At 42.1% G+C, this 22,117-nt stretch overlaps 1 protein-coding gene across 4 annotated transcripts in view; it reads left to right on the top strand.

Annotated features, from left to right (window-relative positions):
- Positions 1-12,528: 12,528 nt before the first annotated feature.
- LOC113406632 (amyloid-beta A4 protein) overlaps positions 12,529-22,117 on the top strand; it is a 322,356-nt gene continuing 312,767 nt past the window's right edge. For all 4 annotated transcript variants that reach the window (XM_026652412.2, XM_026652414.2, XM_026652421.2 and 1 more), the window contains exon 1: positions 12,529-12,697. In XM_026652412.2, the coding sequence (XP_026508197.1) occupies positions 12,638-12,697 (60 nt within the window). In that variant the 5' untranslated portion in view covers positions 12,529-12,637. The remainder of the gene's footprint in view (positions 12,698-22,117) is intronic.

Genomic DNA, 22,117 nt, shown 5'->3' on the forward strand with positions numbered 1-22,117 from the left:
GTTGATAGATTGTCTCTTTTGCTTGTTGAGATATGTCTCAAAATCAGCACAGAGAACTTGAAGTAAATGTATTAATAATTAGTATTTATATAGCATTTAGCGTGTTCATAGCAATATACAAATTCCAATTAATGACTGGCACTATTCTTTCTACATAAAATAATTTGTATAATTTTTTTTGCACATTTGGCCTCTCTTCTTACTTTGGGCCCCTCCATCTTATTTCACACAACTTATTTGTTGATGCGATCCACACTTGTGCATTCAATTACCATCTCTGTGCTGATGAATCACAAATTTCCTTATCAATTCATTTAGTTCTGACTCTGATATCTCCTCCTGGATGTCTGGCTGTTCAGTCAAGCATGACATGGCCTAATCTTTCCTCCCAGACCATCTTTACCCTCTCACATTCTGTCATCATTGACAACGCCACCATACCTGTGACCCGGCCCTTAGCCTGGCAGTAATATTTTTGTCCCTTCGTAGCCCATGTATCCAAGCTTTATCCAAATTCTGCAATTTTTTTTCTCCATTTTTTCAAAAGCAATCTATTTCTCTTAATCTCTACAATTAACTCTTGTCCAGGCCCTTCTAATCTCCCATCTTGGTTATTATACCATCCTTCTCTCTGGCCTCTTTGACACCCACTTTGCCTCTCTCTGGTCAACAGCAGTTGCTGCCAAAGTTGTCTTCCTCACCCCTTGATATATCACTCCCCCACCCCAACCCTTACACTTGTTCCCTCTCCTCTACCATGTAATAGTCAAGCTTCTTGACTTTGCCTTTAAGACTCAGCATAAATCTGCCCATCCTTACTTAACTATCCTTGTCTCTTTTCACAATGCCTGCTCTGTCCCCCTTGCTCCTGTCAGTGCTGCTAGCCTCGTCTGCTCGTTAGTCAGATTCTTAGACAGATATTTCCTTTGTGCCTCCTTACATGCTAGTCCCTATGCTTGGAATGTCCTATCTGAGCTTACCTCCAAGCCACCATCTTCTCCACATTCAAATCCCTCCTAAAAATCTACCTCTGCCAAGACATTGAATGAAATCTGATTATTATGGCTAGGCTGTGGGGACTTGGGGACAGGAAATACATCATCTTTTTTTTCTCCAAAAGTAAAATACATTGTGTTACCAAGCATTCAGTTACCATAGGCAATTACCATCATGAGCACTTTACTGATATATTGCCCATCATCTCTATTTCTCTATTATTATTTCTTTAGAGAAAGAACCTCAAGCTTACTTTTTATGTGTGGAAAGTGCCTAGCACACTTACACACATATAAGTACATGGGGTATACTACCATAAACAAATTAATAATAATTTCAACAGAGTGTGACAAAGTTCCTCCTCTATCTTGGTGGGTCCTGCGCTTATTGGCGGATTTTCTTGCCGCAGAGATTCACCATGTGGGTTGGGGAACAGCCCAGAGACCTTCCCCTCTGGAAGAACCCACAGTCCAGGTCAATTGGGAGGTTTGGGGGGAACCCAGGCCCGCCCTCTACTCCGGGTTCCAGCCCAGGGCCCTGTGGACTGCAGCTGTCTATAGTGCCTCCTGTAACAGCTGCATGACAGCTACAACTCCCTGGGCTACTTCCCCATGGCCTCCTCCAAACACCTTCCTTATTCTCACCACAGGACCTTCCTCCTGGTGTCTGATAACGCTTGTGCTCCTCAGTCCTCCAGCAGCATACCCTCTCACTCAGCTCCTTGTGCCTCTTGCTCCCAGCTCCTCACACTCGCACCACAAACTGAAGTGAGCTCCTTTTTAAAACCCAGGTGTCCTAATTAGCCTGCCTTAATTGATTCTAGCAGCTTCTTCTTAATTGGCTCCAGATGTCCTAATTAGCCTGCCTGCCTTAACTGGTTCTAGCAGGTTCCTGATTACTCTAGTGCAGCCCCTTCTCTGGTCACTCAGGGAACAGAAAACTACTCATCCAGTGACCAGTATATTTGCCCTCTACCAGACTCCTGTGCCCCACTGGTCTGGGTCTGTCACAAGAGCTTCTGACTGTCTTGGCTCTTGTTACTTTCCTTTCAGACCTATCAAATTATTAACAATTGATGTACTGATTTGAAGCTTAAGTGGACTCTCTCAGCTGTAACAATATGAATTATCAGTGTTTCTAAATGTACATAGTTTATTTATCCCATTTGCCTGTGCTGAATTAATTTCAGGAGGTGCAGTTTTTCACAGCGCACTGTAATGAACAGGAGAATGAATGCCAGTTAAAAAGTAACCAAATTAATTGGCATCACAACTTAAATCACTGAGATGCTGTCACCCCAGAATGAAAACCAATCCTAGGATGTCCTCAGGCATTTTGCTGTTTGGCTTTTCTTTGGTTGGTTGCCGGGTTGGTTTTGTTGTAAGTAGGGAAGCCACCCTACTTATACCACATAATCTTCTTGACTTTCTCTGTCTGTGTCAGTCTGGATCATGAGGGAGAGAAGAGAGTTGGTTAAGCACCATTCTAGATAAGGCTGACGCGCTGAACCAAGTTTGGGTGGAGAAACTAGAGGATATGATAGAGCTTATATCAACCTCTTTGATGAAAGGTAGACAGTGGATACACTTAATTCCAGTTTTACAAATACTACATGTTTCAGAAATATCCCTCCACTTAAAATGAGGAATAGAGCTAGAACTGGTAATACCTCTAAAACAGGAATGGACTTTTCCAATGCACCCACCATTAACTACAAGAATTGCAACCTGGGACCTGGTTAGAGTCTCAACTGCTTTTATATGACCAAATGGCAGCAATGACCAAGAAAGCTTCCCCTTCCCCCCATCTGTATCTGACGAGATTCCTTGTGACCTTTTATTTCAAACAGGAACCATGTAATTCATGCCTCTGTCATCTCTAGATCATTCTACTTGAATGCATTCTATTTGGGACTACACCTTAAATCCATTCAGAAACTGAAGCAGGTGTGCCGCCTCCTTGTTAAGCGGAGTACTGTATCTTGCTGTTAACATATTCAGAAGCAGTTGGCCATTAAGGCCGGTGAGGTTAAATCCCACTAATAACACCTCAGCTATAGATCCTGTGGTATCTGCAGTGTGGCTGATGATTGTCAGGTCCAGAGCCAAAAACTGCCACTGAGTGAATCTTAGTGAAGCTGGAGCTATTCCAGCACTCCTCCCAAGAGTTTATGAAGCACATGAAATTCAAGCAGCAGAGGGAGGAGGCAAAAAAAGAAGGAATACTTGCCTCTGAGGGGAGGGCTCATTCAGAGATGCTCCCTGGTACCTTTGTTCTTCCTTCAGGCCTGGCAACAACATAGCAATTGTATTGGGGTTCTGAGGCTGGGCAGGCAAATCAGGTTGTTAAGTGAGAAGGAAGGGAAGGAGTGAGAGGGTTGGGTACAATGAAGACAGATTTCTGAGCTGTGAGAAAGGGATGTTGGAACCAGAAGGGTTCTTAGCTGTGAGAATGGGGGCATCCTGAGCCTGCAGGTGAGAGCTTCTGAACTCAGGAGGAAGGAATGCAGAGCCTTATGCGGTCAGGTGGGAAGGAAGTGCAGGCCTGAGCCTGGGAAGGAGTTCATGTGGGAGGAAGTTGGATTGGCAAGCGGCAGCTAAGGGGAATTGGGGGAGGGAGAGTCTGTGTGAGGAGATATACAAGGTGCTGACGTGGTTCTGTGAGGATGGATAGAGGGAATGACTGAATGTGGGTGGAAGGGAGTGAAGTGCTGAATGAGGGTGTGTGTTGGTAGTGTGTGTGATGGTGTGGGTGGATGAGGGTATTGAGGCAATAAGAGCTAGAATGGAGAGAGATTTTTTTTAAAAGAGGCTGTGACTGGAAGAAAACATTAAGGGTGTCAAGTGGGGATTATTGGAGTCTCTCAGTTTTCTCCTACCCTGCCCTTTTCTTTAAAGTGCCCCATTTTTAAATTGTGTAAAGGGAAGAGGATGCTGCTTTTCTTTCCTTTGCATCCCTTGCCACCAACATCCCTCATCCACATTAACAACCAACTCCATCCCATGTGCACGCCCACCAGCAAGGTCTCAGGTTTTCCCTAGGAAAATCTGATCATTTTACAGAGGAACGGTAGGGGCTGGAGAGGCAGAAACTGAGGCTATGGCCCCTGAGGATCCTTCTTGGGGATACCAGTTGAACTGGCTACCTTTTGGCTACCAGTTCGAATTTAAAGTGCTGATTTTGAGCTGTAAAGCCCTAAACATCTTAAAATCTGCCAACTTCTGAGACTAACACTCTCTCCCTGTGCAATACTGGATTGAATCCCCTTCAATTTAAAAGGGGGCACCTAAGAGGGGACTCTCTGTGAGAGCCCATTTACTTGGAATTCACTTCCCACACACTGCCTCCCTGTTAAATCTGAAATAATCCAAATTTGTTGACTTTCCAGGCATGCTGCAAAGCCAATCTATTTGCATGGGCATTTGGGGAAGGCTAAGTTGTGTAGGGTTTTGAACAAGCGAGCTGAAGGGCAGTTTTCTGGATGAGTGCTGTTTTGTGCTTGGTGGGATCTGCAGATGTTTTGTTATTGATCGTTTTTATTTAGATTAGTACAGTTTGTGGCTGTGGCTTTCAAAGAAGCCTAATGCAATTAGGCACCCAATTTCTATTGAAATACAATGGTAGTTGAGTGCCTAATGCCTTTGTACCTTTGAACATCCCAGTCTGCTTTTCAATCAGGTTGCCTGGAGCTTCTGATAGGCACTTCTAAGACATTACTCTAAAAGAAATAAAATAACTGCATTTGTTTTTTCTCTATATTCTGTATAGAAGCATTACCCGCTTCAGCTGAGTTCACTCAGATCCTTAAACATTTTTAAGGTGTACCTCATTCCAGCTTCTTCTTTTTTTTTTTCAATGAAGTGGTAAGATAAAGAGCCAAGGCTCTGATCCAACAGCTGATTCTTCAGACAGACTCCTGTGCTCAGACAGAGCCCCATTGCCTTCACTCCATGTGGATGCAGGGATCTAGCTGCATAGAATCACTTGTAGGATTGTGACCAGAATCTGGGTCCAATGGAAGTCAATATAGAATCACCATGATTCAGCTCAGAATGCTTAATACATCCTAGTACAATTACTTTTTGTTTTATCACTGTCCCTCCTCCCTCCCCCAAAAAAGGAGGGTTGGGGGGAGGAATTAGGCATCACATCTCAGGACATTCAAAACATATGCCACAAAGACAATATAAGATAGCTGGCATACTGTATGAGTACAAATACACATATGACTTAGACATTCTCAGCAACTTATTCTAACTGTTTAAAAATAATTACTACTCCCAAATAAATTCCAAACCTAAATTTTCTTTGAGAAAGATTTTGCATGGTGAAGAGTGACCTGCAACATCTAAGTATGTTTTAATGAGTACACTACTTGTATTCTTATCTTGTTAATACCTGAGATGGTGAGGAAACAAGAGCATTAGAATGTCTTCCAGCTGCAGTATTTTATTGACACAGAGATCAGTCAGCACAAGGCCTAAAACATGCAGGGAGACTCATTGCATGCAGTGAAAAGAATGCAGTGAATGGTAGATCCATTTTGCAGGGCACATTTGCATTCTGTAAGAAATGGGTAAACAAAATCAGGGATGGCAAATCAGAGTTAAACCAAGCAGAAGACACATTCTGAACATGGCTTTTGTTGAGATTGCATCAGCAACAATGGCCTCTACAGCTCAATATGTGCAACTGGGATAGGCATGCAATAATATTGTATTTGCATGGCATGTGGTAGTATCCATACAAAAATACATACTAATAACTGAGGACTTAGTCTTGTACACTTCCTTATTTATCTCATCTGTATGGCTTGCTTTTCTTGGAATTTAGGATTGTGTTCTCATTATTCACTCACCTCTATCACCTGTGTTGTCTACATGCTTCAGCAGATACCATGAATTGCTCCTAACTCAGTGTTATGCAGAAGAGCGATCATTCACATATAAGCAGGTCACTATGGCTACTGGTTACCTATTATGTAAAGCAAGTCTGGGAGCCAAATATTAAGGCACCTTGCAGAATTCAGGCAAATATAGTCTCTTATATGGAACCTCTACCCTCAGTGAAGTCATCCCCACCCATGGTTGCTGCTCATATTGCAAACTTCCATGATCAGGTACAGTTTTCCTGTTTTGGAGTAAGTTTTATAGCATCTATTTCCTTTGCTCATGAGGTGACTCCAAAGAGCTCACAGACTCATAGACTGCAAGGTCAGAAGGGACCATCATGATCAACCAATATACCCAGATCTTTCTCCTCCTCTGTCACTTCCAACTGATAAGTCCCCACTTTATTGCAAAAAGTCTTGTTGTTTAGTCCCTAAATGCATGAACTTGCACTTTGCACTATTAAATTTGATCCCATTTCTATTACTCCTATTTATAAAGTCATCCAGATCTTCTTGTATGATATTCCGGTCCCAGTGGTGTAGCCAGGTGGAGCGAACAGGGAGGGCGGACATAAAAAAAGGCGCCACCCGCTGCGGTGCTTGTACTCACCGGGCGGTGCTCCGGGTCTTCGGCGGCACTTCGGTGGCGGGTCCTTCACTCGCTCCAGGTCTTCGGCAGCACTGAAGGACCCGCCGCCGAAATGCCGCTGAAGACCTGGAGCGAGTGAAGGACCTGCCGCCGAAGTGCTGCCGAAGACCTGGAGCGCCGCCCGGTGAGTACAAGTGCCGCAACGGGTGGCGCCTTTTTTTATGTCCGCTCCCCCGTTCAGAGTAAAAATTAAAAAGGTGCCACTTGTGCTCAGTGTGGGAGTGGCCGCTCCCCCTGCTCCCCCCCAGCTACGCTACTGTCCGGTCCTCCTCTGTATTGGCTATACCTCCCAACTTTGTGTCATCCACAAATTTTATTAGCACACCCCCACTCTTTGTGCAAAGGTCAGTAATAAAAATATTAAATAAAACTGGTGCCAAGACTGATACCTGAAGAACTCCACTAGTAACCTCCCTCCAGCCTGTCAGTTCACCTTTCTGTATGACCCGTTGTAGTCTCCCCTTTAACCAGTTCCTTATCCATCTTTCAGTTCTCATATTAATCCCCATCTTCTCCAATTTCACTAATAATTTCCCGTGTGGAACTGTATCAAATGCCTTATTGAAATCCAGGTAGATTAAATCTACTGAATTTCCTTTGTATAAAAAAATCAGTTATTTTCTCAAAGAAGGAGATCAGGTTGGTCTGGCACGATCTACCTTTTGTAAAACTATGTTGTTTTTTTATCCCGAATACCGTTCACCTCTATCTCCTTAACTACTTTCTCTTTCAAAATTTGTTCCAATACAATTGAGGTCAAACTAACAGGCCTGTAGTTCCTGGATCACTTCCCACCCCCCTTTCTTAAAAATAGGAACTATATTAGCAATTCTCCAGTCATAGGTAGGGTACAACCCCCACATTTACAGAGTCATTAAAAATCCTTGCTATTGGACTTGCAATTTCACTTGCCAGTTCCTTTAATATTCTTGGATGGAGATTATCCAGCTACCCGATTTAGGCCCATTAAGCTGTTTGAGTTTGACTTCCACTTCGGATATGATAATTTCTACCTCCATATTCTTGTTCCCATTAGCCACCCTGCCACTACCCCTGCACTTTCTGACCTCCAAGACACTGTTTCTGAAAGATAGTTACACAATGGCAAGTAGATTAATTTATAATTGTAACAGTTAAAGAGCCAGCATAAATTGTATGGGATTTCAATTACAATGAATTCTGTGCTGTTAAGAAATTCTGTTGGACAGGTCTGAAATGTACTTAGAAATTTTCCCCTACATTTTTGGAGCTGTGGAGAAATAATAATACAGGCTGGGACTGTCAATGAGCCTAAGGGAGTTAGGCACTCAAATCCTATTTAAATTCAATGGGATTTGGGAATTTATCTCCCTTAAATTCATTTGAAAATACTAACTTAGTACTTACATAGTGCATTTATGTTCTCTAAGTGAATTGCAAAAGAGGGTGGGCATTATAATTCCCAGTGGAGAAAATGAGGGACACCGAAGTTAAGTGACTGTAAGATAAGACAATGAGTCAGTGGCAGAGTCTGGACCAGAACCCAGGTCTTCTGACTTGGAGCCCTCTACTCATCCTGAGAACAACTGAAGTCATCTCAATGAAGGTATTGGCTACATCTGCCCTATACTTAAAGTTGACTGAAGAAGCATCTATAATGTGAATAAAATATACTTGGGAATGGGGCTAATAGCAGCATGAGGGATAATTTTATAATAGGGGAGAGAATAAGTCACCATGATTTGCACCTGACTGGATATCAGTCAGCAGATATAAGGAAATGTTATGCACACTGCACAATTAAAGGGGCACAGCTGAAGACATCTGGAAGTACTTTAAGCGAATCCATGCACAAGAGATCATTCTGCCTTCAGAATTCATGTATGACTCCTGCTATTATAATTCGCTGATGTGAGATTTTGGCAAGCATCAAGGGAAAAATAGGCCTCACTGACAGTCTACTGTCTGATATTAAAATAATAGAATATTTTAAGTGTTGAGCCACTATAGTATATTTTCTAGCAACCACCCTGTCTCCCTTCAGCTGTTATTTTGTATTTTCTTTTTTCTGTGGAGAGGGAGTAGATATTTAACAATCACTCCTTTCTCCCAAGGCTGAAATAGCCCATATCTATTCGACTTCTGGGCACAAAGCAAAGCCCATCTGTTTTTATTTTGTTTTTTGCGCCTGGCATTTTGTGGGAGTGAAGGTGTAGAAGGGGTAGAATGAAGTATTGGTTTACTTGTTTACTATTGGCTATATATGGATTTTGTTAGGGTATGAAGCCAATTAGGATGTTTTAATATACTGTACAATATTGTATATGATTTTAAGTAATGGCAAGGCTCTGAGCTTTTTGGATAAGAGCCTTTTGTTATCTTAGAAAGTTCAATGAAAAAATGCGTTTATTATTTGTTTTGTTGGGAAGGGTTGTCTATATGCAACAATATTTATATCTTAATATATTATTGTTATATATTTTTACTGTAAATCAATGTGACTCAGAGAGACAATGCACACCACTTCAAAACAGCCAAACTATGAAGCGTGGCATATAAATAGTATATCCACAACCTGCTATGAAAATAAAGTTGGCTAAGAAAGCTAAGCAATTTAAAAAAATCACTTCTGAGCATGTTCAGTAGTCATCTGCAAAGAATTAACATTTAATCAGAGCCTACTACAGCCCTTCCCACTTTGTAGTATCACCTGTGCACATTCGCCCTTGCTCAGTTGCTCAACTTTCAGTCTCTTAGCTATTGTGATGTGATAATTTCATTAGTTCCCCAGTTATCTTAGAGTTTTCTAGACTAGACCGAACCTGAATATCTATTCTAAAAAACTAATGGGGGGGGGGGAAATCTTTCAGGCCTTCTTTATATACCATGAAGAAGAAGGAAGAAAAGTGATGAGCACATTTTCTTTCCCTTTGCAGGTCATCTGCAAATTCTGTAGCACTCTAAACTAGTACTAAATGGGCCTGCAGTTGTTATTGCCTTTCAGTATTGCTAACTTTATATTTCCTTATACTATATTATAAACTAACATTGCTGGGTTGGACAGGTGTGGACAGGCTGTAAATGTGAATACTATACATGTGTCATGCTTACAGGGCTAGCTGCACCTTTGATTTCTCTCTGAGTGCCCTTCCTCAGGTGTTAGGCCCCGTATCATTATCCTTCTCAGGATGGAATCCTGTGTAAGCTCAAACGCTTGTCTCTCTCACCAACAGAAGCTGGTCCAATAAAAGATATTACCTCACCCACCTTGTCTCTTTAATATCCTGGGACTGACATGGCTACAACCACTCTGCATACAATGACTTACTATATGCATGTGTTTGTGTATATGTTAGATATAGCTGTTGGACACTGCAGATCTGTGTAGGATCTTATCTGCTATCTACCTGCCAGAGATCACTGAAATCAGCAAGTGTTATCAGAGCAATTCCCAAAAGCCCAGTGAGTCCCTCTATGTACTGCCTGCTCATTAGTTTGCGTGAGAAGGTTCATATTTGTATGAGGCTAAACTGCCTTCTAAATGTATGTGCTTGAATCTGAAATAAACCTGTGGAGTTAATATATTTTATTATTGTATCTATCCACCTTATAGAATGCTCCAGTTAAACTCATGTGGCATATATCTGGAGGGGTGGGATGGGAGGGTGTGTATGTGTTGTTTGGCTTGTGTAAAATAATTAATTGATAAGCAAATAATAGCTGAACCTAATGTAGCTAATCTAACACTTGTTTATCAAGATGAGATTAGAGTGTATATCTCACAGAGTAAAATACAGGGACCATGTTCCATAGTTTGGAACATAGGTACTAAAGCTCATTCCTGGCTAAATTCCCTCATCTTGTAGTATGGCCCAGGAAGGCAGAAAATGCCATGAGGGTCCTCTTGCAAAGTCTCTGATTGTTCAATCAGTGGGCGGGCTTTGCTCTTCTAAAGGCCCACCCACAAATCGTATGGATTCACATGAATCCAAGACCATCCACTGAGAGGCCCTGTGCCTGTGTGCCAGCTCTGTGGCTCTGGCCTTGATCTTTGATAAAGATGAGGCTCTGGCAGCAGAGCTTCAACTTTACCTCAAAAGGGGATAGATATCAACTTCAGTGTAGAAACAGCAGAAAGGACACTACAGCCACAGGCTCTATTAACATCTTTTCCATATACTCTATTACAGGAGGTAGGGACAAATTATGTGGCTCCCTTCCTTTGGCCTGGCCACTTCTCCACCCTATGTGGATTCTGGACCTATGGACTGGACTCCGGGGGCGGGGAGATACAGAGGAGTGGGTGGACACTGTTGCAGAGGCAGCTCCCGTCTGTCAGAAAGAGGAGATATGCAGGCAGAAGGTCTGTGTATGGATTTGGGGAAGCATGGTCACACCTAGAGATTTTAAATTGCAATTTAAACAAGCTGAAACCATTGACAATTTTTAAGCCCACATACCTGCATTATGTCATAGAGGGAGATCCCCAGTATTGATGGTTTACAACAATAAGAAAACTCTTGAAATGAACATGAAATTTGATAAAGATAATGGTTGTACAAAACATTTGCTTCTAAATTTGAAAAACACTATAACATTGTTTTTTGTGGGCTTTAGGGATAGGGGTTTATTAAAAATAGGATTAATTTTGAATGGATCACTTGGTTTTTTTGAAACTGTATGTGGATGAAGATAACTTCACAACAAAATATGCAATTTTTCTAACTTTCACACATTTCAGTGTGAAACTATGATAAAGATTATCCATTTAGGCTTCCTTGCAGATTTATTATACACATTATATTATACAATATTAATTCTGTTGAGGCAGCAAGAAAATACTTTTTCATCATGTATGGGTCTTGGGCCCCAATCCTGCAAGCACTTACACCTGTGCCTAGCTTTACTCGTGTGAGTCGTCCTATAAATTCAAGCACAGATGCTGCAATTAGTAGTAAGCAATGGTGCCCCCTTATGGGTACAGCTATCCACCTACAAGGTATTAGTTGTAGAATTTTGGCCTTGCTCTTGTGTGTTTGTAGGGCTGGGGTCTAGGGAATTGAACTTGTGCTTACCTACAGGATCTAGCACCCCGATAAGGTCGTTAGATCATGGTATAACTTATCAATATTTGAAGAGACTAGTTTAATATGACAACTAGCCAGTTTGTAAAAAAATGAATGAAGAGCAAAATTTCTCCAAATAACCTGCAGTTAACTTGTGAATGTGTGTTTGTGGAGACTTCACAAACATTTTGGGGGTTATCTCTGCACATTTTATATATATTTAAAACAGGGATGACTGATCAGTCAACAAAGTACCCATAGGCATATGGACATTCTGTAAAAGATATCAGCAAAAACTGCTGCAGGCAGAGAATTACAATAGCTTTCGGAGCAAAGAAGATATCAGTGGTCCCAGAGCAGGTAAAAACATGTTCTAGTTACAAAGCATTAATACAAATCCAGCATCAGTTTAATGCCTGAACTCTACATCCTAGGAGATGGGCTCCAGGACATAAAGAACTGCCCCTCCGACATGAGCAGCTAGCAAAGTGTGTCTTTTATTTGGATTTAATTTCGTTATAATGATGCGTTGTGCACCTCTGGCTGTGGCACAAGCAGCGGGTCTGGCAGCAATCTCACCAGACGGGTGATGCGAGGGAGGCAGAGCTAAGTGTCTCCCACATTGCAACAGAAAGGCAGTTTGCCGTCCTTAAAAATAACTCTCGCCTGGATCCTGCAGGAGATACAGAAGAGGAGCGGGCCTGACACCGCTCTCGCGCACAGAGGCCCCGCTCCCTCCAATCTGGGGGAACACAGACGGGCGAGCACTGTGCTCTGTGGCTGCGAGCCTGGGCGGGCAGGGAGTTTGCTAGGGCCCGGGCCGGCTGGCTGCGCTTTCCCCGGGCCTCCGCTAGGGGTCTCCCCGGGGTGTGTGCGCTGCCTCTGCCGCGGCTCTGGGTGGGCTGGGATATCAGCTGACTCGCGCTCTCGCCGGAGCTCAGCTGGTGCTGCCGCAGCTCACTCCGATTCCCCGGCAGCGGCGGCGGCTGGAAGCTGGCAGCGAGCGCGCGGATTTACAGCCGGACCCCCGCCACCTCGCTGCTCCCCCCCGAGGCGATGCTGCCCCATTTAGCGCTCCTCCTGCTGGCCTGCTCCTGCACGGCCCGGGCTGTCGAGGTAAGGGGCAGGCGGGCGGGGGGCTGCCACTCTCCTCCCTCCTGCTCGGCTTCCCGGAGCCTTTGTCTGCGGAGAGCCCAGAGCCGCCCCTGTAGCCGGATGGCTCGGCCACATCCAGGCGCCGCAAAGGTGGGCGAAGGGAGCCTTGCCTGTCTCCCGAAAGGAGGGGCTGGGCTCCCCCATCCACCCCCCCGCTCCGTGGCCAGGCTCCCCTCCCACCGCTGAACAATGGGCTTCTCCAGCTGAGCAGTGCAGGGAACAAAAGGGGGTGGGGGGAGCAGGCTGCGAAGTGCCGTGCACCGACCGCAGCCCCTGCGCGCCTCCGGCTTGCTGCTGGGTTTCATTGTGTGCGAGCTCTCCGCCCCGGGGGTGCGGGAGACATCGCCCGGGGGTGGTGCGGCAATGCCCGCCCCTTGCCGGGGGGGTGCACTGGGGCCGGGGTACTCCTCTTCGGCGGGGACAGCGGGAACAATCGTGCATCCTCTGGGGCGGAGATGCCCCGCGGCGCACGGACAGCTGGGGAGCTTGGAGCAACGCCCGGCGCTTTGTTCCCGGCTAACTTCGGCGGCGCTGCCCCCGGGGCGGGGGCAGGAGAGAGCTCCCCCCACCCCTCCGTGATGCAGGCGATGAGTAGCGGGGGGCGAGTGTCCCTCGCAGGGCAGGGTCCCCGGGGAGGCGCCTGCTACTGGAGCCCGCGCGCTGCGGCGGCGCCCGGGCAATCCCCTCCTGCCCAGCCCCCGGGAAACAAAGCTTCGGTGCCTCCGCCGGGCGGAGCTGCGCCTTCCCCGGCCTCTGCGGGCCGGGTCCCCGCGGAGAGGCTGCCTTACCTCCGCCTGCTCCTGGCGAGGAACAGGGGGGGTTTCATGCCCCCGGGCTCTGCTCAGGTGGGCTGGGAGCAAGGGACATCCGCTGGGGGGTGGGCGGGGAGGAGACGCCTTCTCCCGGCTTTGCAAGGGGAAGGCGCTGGACCCGCGCGTGTGGAGCCGGGCTGTGGGGGGTTTCTCTCGGCCGGGCGGGTATAGGGCCCGGCGCCGGCAGGGTTGGGGCGAGCGGAGATTAAGAGCGAGAAGATGGCGCCTCTGCAGTGCAGCAAAGACAGGCTGTCATGAAAGCTGCAGCCTGGAGAAATCCTCCCACCGCTAGGTGTTTAACAACTCTCGCTTCCATTCATGTCCCTGCCCAGCAGGCAGCCAGTGCTGCATGCAACATGGCCATGCCTGCGAGCAGGAAAAACACCCAGCACAATGTTGGGGGGCCGCCACTCAGTCCCCGTTAAAACTAATACCCTCGTGTACTCTTCTTTCCCTACGGTAACTTTCTGTTTTCCTCCCCCTCTCTCTCCCTTCTTAATTATTGCCATGTAATTCTGGGGAGAGGAGGGTTCCCTTGTGAAAAACATCCCAGCACCATGCACAGGTTAGCAAAGGTCTGACAGCTTTGCTGTTGTGCTGAGCTTTTGTAGATGCTCCCTGTGAAGGGAACAGTGGATGGGCCGAAAGAAGAATTGAATATGTCTTAGCTCCTTCGGAATTGAGGAGGTTCTGAAAAGAGAGAAGGAATCTTAACTTAATTTCTTAAATAGGGTTTATTGTATACACAGTGAGTCTTAGTGGATAACAAATGCAGGTGCAGCTTGGTTGCTCCCCTTCATACAAAATCAGGACAGAGTCATCTTCTGATCTTGTTCTGTTCTTTTTTTCCAAACCTTTCCTTCAAAGGCACAGGTTCTCCCTCTCTGAATAAAGCGATTAATGCCTTGCTAGGAGGGAGGAATTCAAGGAATGGGAGTGTAATAAAAACAAACAGCAAGCGCAGTCTAAACAGTCAAGCAAAAACCTATTGACTGCCCTTCAGCAATGAACCACCAATCTTTATTTCCCAGGGGGGCCCTTCAGAATAGCTTACTCTCCATAGATGAGATGAGGCAGGAACACTTTTTTTTTTTTTTAAACTTCTCCTGAAATAGTTAATAAGAAAATACATAGAACTCAAACGTTAACATTGTTACATGGGTTTAAAATGAAAGAGCTTTAGATTCAGGGTCTGATCTTGTAAACACTTCCTGTGGAGTGTAGCTCTTACAACTGAGAGTGATCTCAGGGAAGCTTGCAGGATTAATTTTTAAATGGTTTGGGTTCTGTCAACTTGATTCAATCCAATATTGTTTTAAATATGAATGAATTAAATCTCCACCTAGGTGCTATTAGCTGAAAACTAAAATAAGGTTACACATAGAGACAGAAAACAGGAGGTAGAAGAAGAGGGCAAATTTTTTACATCTTTATTTTGCTAAAATACTGTCTTGGGCTCTGATCCTGCAAACAGTTATGCATGTGAATAATTCTCCATGAAGACTGCAAGAGTAGTCCCGCTCACATGTATAAGTGCGTGTAGAATCAGGAACTTGGATTTTATATCAGTTTTGTGTTTCTATGGGAAAGATTAATTGTATCCAGTTTTAGGAGCCCTTCCCTCACCCATCTTTTTAGTGCTATCTGCTGAAGAGCGATATTCTGCATTTTCAGCATGGCACTTTGTCTTGAAATAATTCTTTAAATCAAGAATATCATTGTATGCACAGAGAGTCCCTGTTTTATTCAGTGACCCGTATTACATGGAATTTGCAGTGTAATTTGAGTTTAATTGCCAGGCATTGTAGACATTTTGTTTTTAATAGCATTCAGCATAGGAAAAGGCCTTAAATTATCTTCATATGGTCAAAAATATACCTGTTTAAACCTGATACTATAGTATTTTTAATGAGTTACTTCAGTATATTATCAGAAACACTTGATGATGGAAGAAGTTGGGGAGAGAGGGTGAGGTGGAGAAGACAGAATTTGCCTCATTTGAAATGGCTGTTTGCTCCTATCTGAGAGTTTGCTGCTTGCTTTAGAGTCTTTTAAAATCTTTCTTCTAGGAATAGAAGTTTTTCTCCTACAGTTTAAAATTGCTTTTGGAATTCATAAAGTAGCAGAAATTCCTGCAGTTCTTGTTTAAGACATCTTCCCTGTCCTATGTTTTTGGGGTGGGGGTTGGAGAGGGGGAAGTAGATGTTAGGAAAAGGAGGAGAAATTATTTGAAATGGCACATCGAGGAGAATACCTATCTTATCCAGATATATTAAGGCTTCTTGAAACATTTTTTTAAAAAAATGCAGTCCTTATTACTAGTGCACTGACCTTATACTTGTTTAAGTAACTTTCTTGTTTCATCCCATGTGACTGACTTGTGTTGAAGAATGTAAGATCTATTAAGCAAAAATGTCATGAGTATGAACAAGTGATATACCGGTTCATAAGCCGAATATTTTTGGTAAAAAAGTGAAGCATCAAAGAGCGAGAGTCGGCTTATAAATGGGTCTACACCAAAATTTGATGATTTTAAACTCTATGGAATCATTGAATTGAATATCTAATACATTTAGTTTTGTTTACCTGGAGCATCTGCAGGCATGGAGCCCCTCAGCTCCCTGTGGCCTTGGTTCGCCGTTCCCAGCCAACCACTTCCCGCAGCTCCCATTGGCTGGGAACGGCGAACCGTGGCCACAGGGAGCTTATGGGCTCCATGCCTGCAGACGCTCCAAGTAAACAAAACGTCCCAACCCGCCAGTGGCTTACCCTGACAGGCTGGGAGCCAAAGTTTTCCAACCCCTGAAATATAGGGTTGGCTTATGAAAGGCTCATACAGTTTTTGCTATTTTTACCTATCCATTTTGGGGGTTGGCTTATAAACGAATGGGCTAATAAACGAGTATATAGTTGGAAAGCCATTTCTGCTTCTAATTATCATGCTCTTGAATAGATATTTTCTCTGTTACCTATTTCCACTAATTGTCTGATTTCAATAAATTCACACAATCAGGCACAATTAAGTTGTCTTCCTGAATTTCTTAGTGAACAATCTCATTTTATTAGCTGAGATTTTCTTTTTTAATTCGAGCATTAGTGGAAATATCAAGATTTCGCTCAGCTCTGTTTTGAATGCTCTAGTTGTTCCAATGTTATTTACAAGCGAGGTTGTTCTAGCATATTAATAAAACTAAAATTAAGATGTTTAAACAGGTTGTACTTTTTTCATTTGGTATGTTAGCCCTTAGAAAGTTATTGCAGTTAATAAAAATACGAAACATTTATTACCTAACAAAATTCTTGACATAGTGACTTGTAGAATTTTCTCCCCAGACCTCTCATTTATTTTAAGGAAGAAGATAGCTGTTGGGATTTTTTTGTTAATGGTTTGTGTTTTTTTAAAAAAAGAAACTCCAAAAAACCCAACCTGTTTAAAGGAAAGACATCAATTTGAAATCTAGACAGTAATTAAAACAAAACAAACATCTAAATTATTTGCTGTACCTGCTCCTGTGTCCCCTGAAACCAAAGTTTATAGTTAACAAACCTTTTGAAATTTCTTAAAAAAAAACAAAACAAAAAAACCCCAAAAAACTTAAAGCACTTTTCTGTTACTGTCAAAGACCTACCTCAAGAATCAAAAACTATTATACAGGGGAAACAGTGAAATTGGTTCTACACATGATGCTGGCCATTCAAATTGTAAAAGATAACTTGTTCTCTAATCTCATTTATAGTAGTGTTACTAAGCAATAGGTAAAGAATATTCTCACACTTTTTTTTAATGAGACAAAGAGGCTGAGGTCACTTTTTGTAGTTCACAAGCTTGTGTCTTTCACAACAGAAGTTGGTCCAATAAGAGATATTACCTTGCCCATCTTGTCTCTCTTATTATATCCTGGAACCAACACAACTACAGCATCACTACAAACTACTTTAAAGAGACGCTTTCAGGAGAAAGATTATAAATTACTTCATGTTTTCATAAAACAAACTAAAAGAGAGTGGAAATGCAAAGTGAGGTGTCAAGAATTTGAAGCAAATTCTTTGCCAAAGGGTGCTTGTGCAGTAGATCAGATGATCTTTCTTTATTCTATGCTGGCTGGCCAGTGTTTTGTGCAAGTTTTCTGTCAAAGTGATACAGACTTTCATAGCATGGCTTCATGAAGGTTTATGCTCTTTGATCTTTGCATTTGTGTTTGTTAAATATTTAATTGTGAAAGTTAAACATGGGGCATATTTAGTTTCTGTGTATGATCTTTGAAGAAAAACAAACATTTTCCTTCTATCGTAGTCTTTTTAGAGTATGAAGCACCACAAAATAGTTCCATAACTTAGCAATTGTGTATAACTGATTAATTGGCAACTTTATTTTTACTGACTGATTTGTTTTCGAACATCTCTGTGAAATAATGTCCACAAGATGTTTGTTGCAGATAGTTGGTCAACAGAACATTTGGATCACATCTAAGTTTCCGTATGTCTCAAGTGGTTAGTTTGGTTTTTTAAAGAGTATCTTTAAACTTAAATTATGTTTGTTTCTCTTTTATCTACTCAGTCAGTTGTTTCTCCCCTTACATCATGTTACTGTAAAATTCAGAATTACCTAATTTGCAAAATATAAGATTACTTGCACGCATTCTTCCTGGAGATTTTTAATTCTTCACTGTTTTTCATCCCAATCCTGCTCCCCTCTCTCAAAACAAAACAAATCAAGAGAACAACAGCAACAAAAATTGGAATAACATTCTCCCAGTTAACATCTGAAGAGTTGCTAGCACTGCATATGGGTTTTTACTAAATATTTATTAGTTAGTAAGTATTTTGTTAAGTAAATTGTAAGAACATACAATGAATAGGAGTAACTCTAGACTACGGATAAGAGTATAATTGGGTTTATGTATGGTAATATGTTCATCTAGTGTGCTGTCTGTCATGCTTTTTAACACTCTGCAACTGTGTGTTATTGGATTTAAATTCTTGGGATTTTGGAAAAATCCTTGGTATAAGAAGATTACAAGTGAAGCAAATTAAAGAATACTGTGTTACTTTCTGTTAGCTGTTAGAACATGTTCTTATATGATATGAGTTCACAAATTGCTGCTAATCTGAAGAATGTCAATATCTGGAGAGAAAAACAGAAAAAAAAATGAGAGCCTAAAGCAATATTGTGTGAAAAACTTTTAATGGAAAAGTCAAAAATGTTTTCTTATTGTTCGATAACAGAATATAATCAGGGCTGCGTGATTCTACAGTCACAGAATTTGCTGAGGAATCTACCTTTTTACCTATACTTTGCTGCAAACTTGTCTATATTTTAAGATTTCATGATTTTTAAAAACGTATTTTCTAGTACTTTAGTGGCAGTACCAAAGGCGTTGAGAACTTGAACCAGCTGTGCTGATGGAGAGTTTTCAGACAGCCTGAAATAATAGCTCAGTGAAGTGAACCATCCCTTACATCTTAATGTGCTGTTGATTCTGAAACCTACAGATGGCAATTTAAACATCAGTATTGCTAACAACTTGGGCAGAAACATCCAGTCTAGCCTCCTTATCCTATGATCTTGAACAGCTTCTGCCTTCGCTTGGTTCCAAAAAGCTCCAGTGGCATCATGTCCAGTTTCTAAAACCTCTTTCCTTTCCCCTGAGCATTCCATGAAGTGGCTGAATGGTCAATATACAAATCTGCATCACATAGACAATGTAGGAAAAGTGTAAACTAAATTGAAATGATGGTCCCTGCCCCAGACAGCTCACAGATCAAATCTGTAGCATGCAATTAGAGAGTGGGCTGGAATTAAAAATGTATCTCTTTTGCATAAAATGTGGTCATTTTGACACTGGAGTTGTCTAAAGAATGTACAGTAGAGGACATTCTGTTATTGGAAGATGGTAAATTCAAATCTAGTAAAAGGAAACAGGTTTCCACGTAATTCACGGTTAAACTCTGGAACTCATTGACACAATATATAATCAAGGCCAAGGTCTTAAGAGGATTCAGAAAAGCATTATCCATTCACATGGATAACAAGAATATCCAGTTGTTAAATTAAAGTACTTAAGAGAAGTAATCCCTTTTGAAGGAACATAAATCTTCAAGTCTTGGCACATCAGCCAGTCTCTATCTATTGGGGCTTATAAGTAAACTTAGTTTCTTGGAATTTTACAAACATGGGGCAACAGAACGGTGACCTATAGGACCACATAACGAACTCAAGTTAAGTTTGGGTAATGTGGTTGTTCATGGTTAAGAAACTCACAAGCAGAAGAAGAGCTCTTTCTAGCTTGAGAGTTTATACCTTCCACCAACAAAAGTTGGTCCAATAAAAGATATTACCTCACCTACCTTGTCTCCCACTAGTATATGACTATCCTTTTTCTCCTGAGCATTTTCTCCTCTTCCACTTTCAGACATTAGAATTAGAAGTTGGCTCAGCCACTGAGCAAAGATGAGCAAGAGAAATAGGCCAACCACTGGGAATTATTTCAAAGCCTACCCCTAGTCTATGGTTGCATCATCTGTGTTCCTGAAGCATGTTTGCTGTTACCTTTTCAGCTGAATGGGAAACAGGAGAGGGCTGGTGCTGGAGAAGAGAGAGACTGTTTTATGTTAAAAAATATTAAAGAATCTCAAACCTTGTAATTAAAACCTAGCCCAAGAGCATGGGCTAACCAAAGAACTGTTTTATTGTCCTGATTCTCTTTCACTTCCAGACTTACTCTTGTTCTCAGATGCCATGGCATAGCTTTGAGACAGAAACTTTGTGGTGGATTTTGTGTTTACAGCAACAGCTAACTTCAATTATTTTTAAACTTCCGTTATAAATACCTTTTATATAACTGAGATACTACATTAAGCCTGAAATGTGGAACATTATGATAATGCAGTCGCTTATTACCATATGTCTTTGGATCATTAAAAGAGATTTTTGATGGAGTCCACTTGCTTCTTAGTTCTTGCTTTCTTTTCTTAAATGGCAAAATGATTCAGTAATAACATTAGTTGTTAAAGATTTAGTTTCTATTTTAATATCTTATTTTCTAAGATTTAAAGTGAATTTAATCATAAGTATGCTCCGGAAAGTGCTCCCATGGTTTTAGCCCAGAAAAAAACAAGCAGAATATAAATATATGCGCGCGCGCGCGCGCACACACACAATTAACTAAGCATACATTTATGCACAGGTTTGGGGGAAAGTAAACTACAGAAAAGATGTGCAGGAGTAATTTGGAATGGAAAAAGAAACCCCCAATCATAATGACTGTATGGTAAATCAGAGAACATAAAGAAGTCAGTGGTTGTAAGATGAACAAACCAGAATAGTTATAGGTTTTTTAAATGAACTTGAAGTAATTAGTCCAGATTGCGGATAAATAGTAATTGACTTGTAATATGAGTTGTGAGTTAGTCCATGAAGGTTTGCAATATTTCTTAATACATTTCATCAAGATCAGTAATAACATGCTATCCTAATACTAGATAGTTTTGAGGGTCATTTTCTGCAATTTTGCAGTTTCACTATGTGTGGCTTCCCTCCCCCACCTTTTTTAATCCAGAGCTGAGTAAAATTGCTTTTTAATGTCAGTATTTTCAATTTTCTTTAGTGTTTTGGAGCATCCACTAAGACCTTCTGATAACTTGTTCAGCTGTCTATGCCATTGCACTATTATCCTTGAAGGGATAGTGTTTATAAAACTGTATATTGTTAACAATAACAGACTATTAAAACTTAGGTCTCCAGTTTATTTGTCATTGTGTCAGTTATGCCAACTCCTGGAGTTCTATCACAAGTTACTTGATCTTTCTTAAAAGTCCCAACTCCTGGGGTTACGTGATTATGTGAGATTCTCAGATTTAATTAAAAAAGAGAGAGTTTCTGACCCTTGTGTTTGTGAGAAAAGCATGAAAATCCGAAGACTAAATGCTCAAAAAACCTGAAGGCAAATAAAGGACCCCGTATGGTGTTTTTCTTTTTTTTAATGTCCTGCCTTTTTAGCCACTCAGTTTAGATAGTGAAAATCATTGCTTCTGTTTATAGTCATTGTTTGCTTCTTGGTGCTGCCTTGTTAATTTTCAAGACTTCCAGGCAATGTTTTGTTTTAAAAAACAGCTGTTTTCACTATAATGTAATAGATTTATTTTCCCCAGAATTGTTTTGTGCTTTTAAATTGATAATTTTCCTTTCAAAATCTGGTCAGAAAGATGCCACAACTCCTAACTGTTTCATAAAACTGTCTTAGACTAGTTATAATTTAAGATGATCTCCTTGCCATTTGAACCTACATTAAAACAAAGTTTTGCATAGGAATTGTCATACTGTATGAGACCAATGATCAACATCATTTTTAGCTGTGGCCAATATCGGACGCTTCACAGGAGAGTGTTAGAACACTCATCATTCATGCTATAGCAGGGGTCGGCAACGTTCGGCACGCGGCTCGCCAGGGTAAGCACCCTGGCGGGCTGGGCCAGTTTATTTACCTGCTGACGCGGCAGGTTCGGCCGATCGCGGCCCCCACTGGCCGCGGTTCGCCATCCCGGGCCAATGGGGGTGGCGAGAAGCGGC

The sequence above is a fragment of the Terrapene carolina genome, unplaced genomic scaffold (genome assembly GCF_002925995.2).
Source record: "Terrapene carolina triunguis isolate 2854851 unplaced genomic scaffold, T_m_triunguis-2.0 Scaffold33, whole genome shotgun sequence".
NCBI classification, from domain to species: domain Eukaryota; kingdom Metazoa; phylum Chordata; order Testudines; family Emydidae; genus Terrapene; species Terrapene triunguis.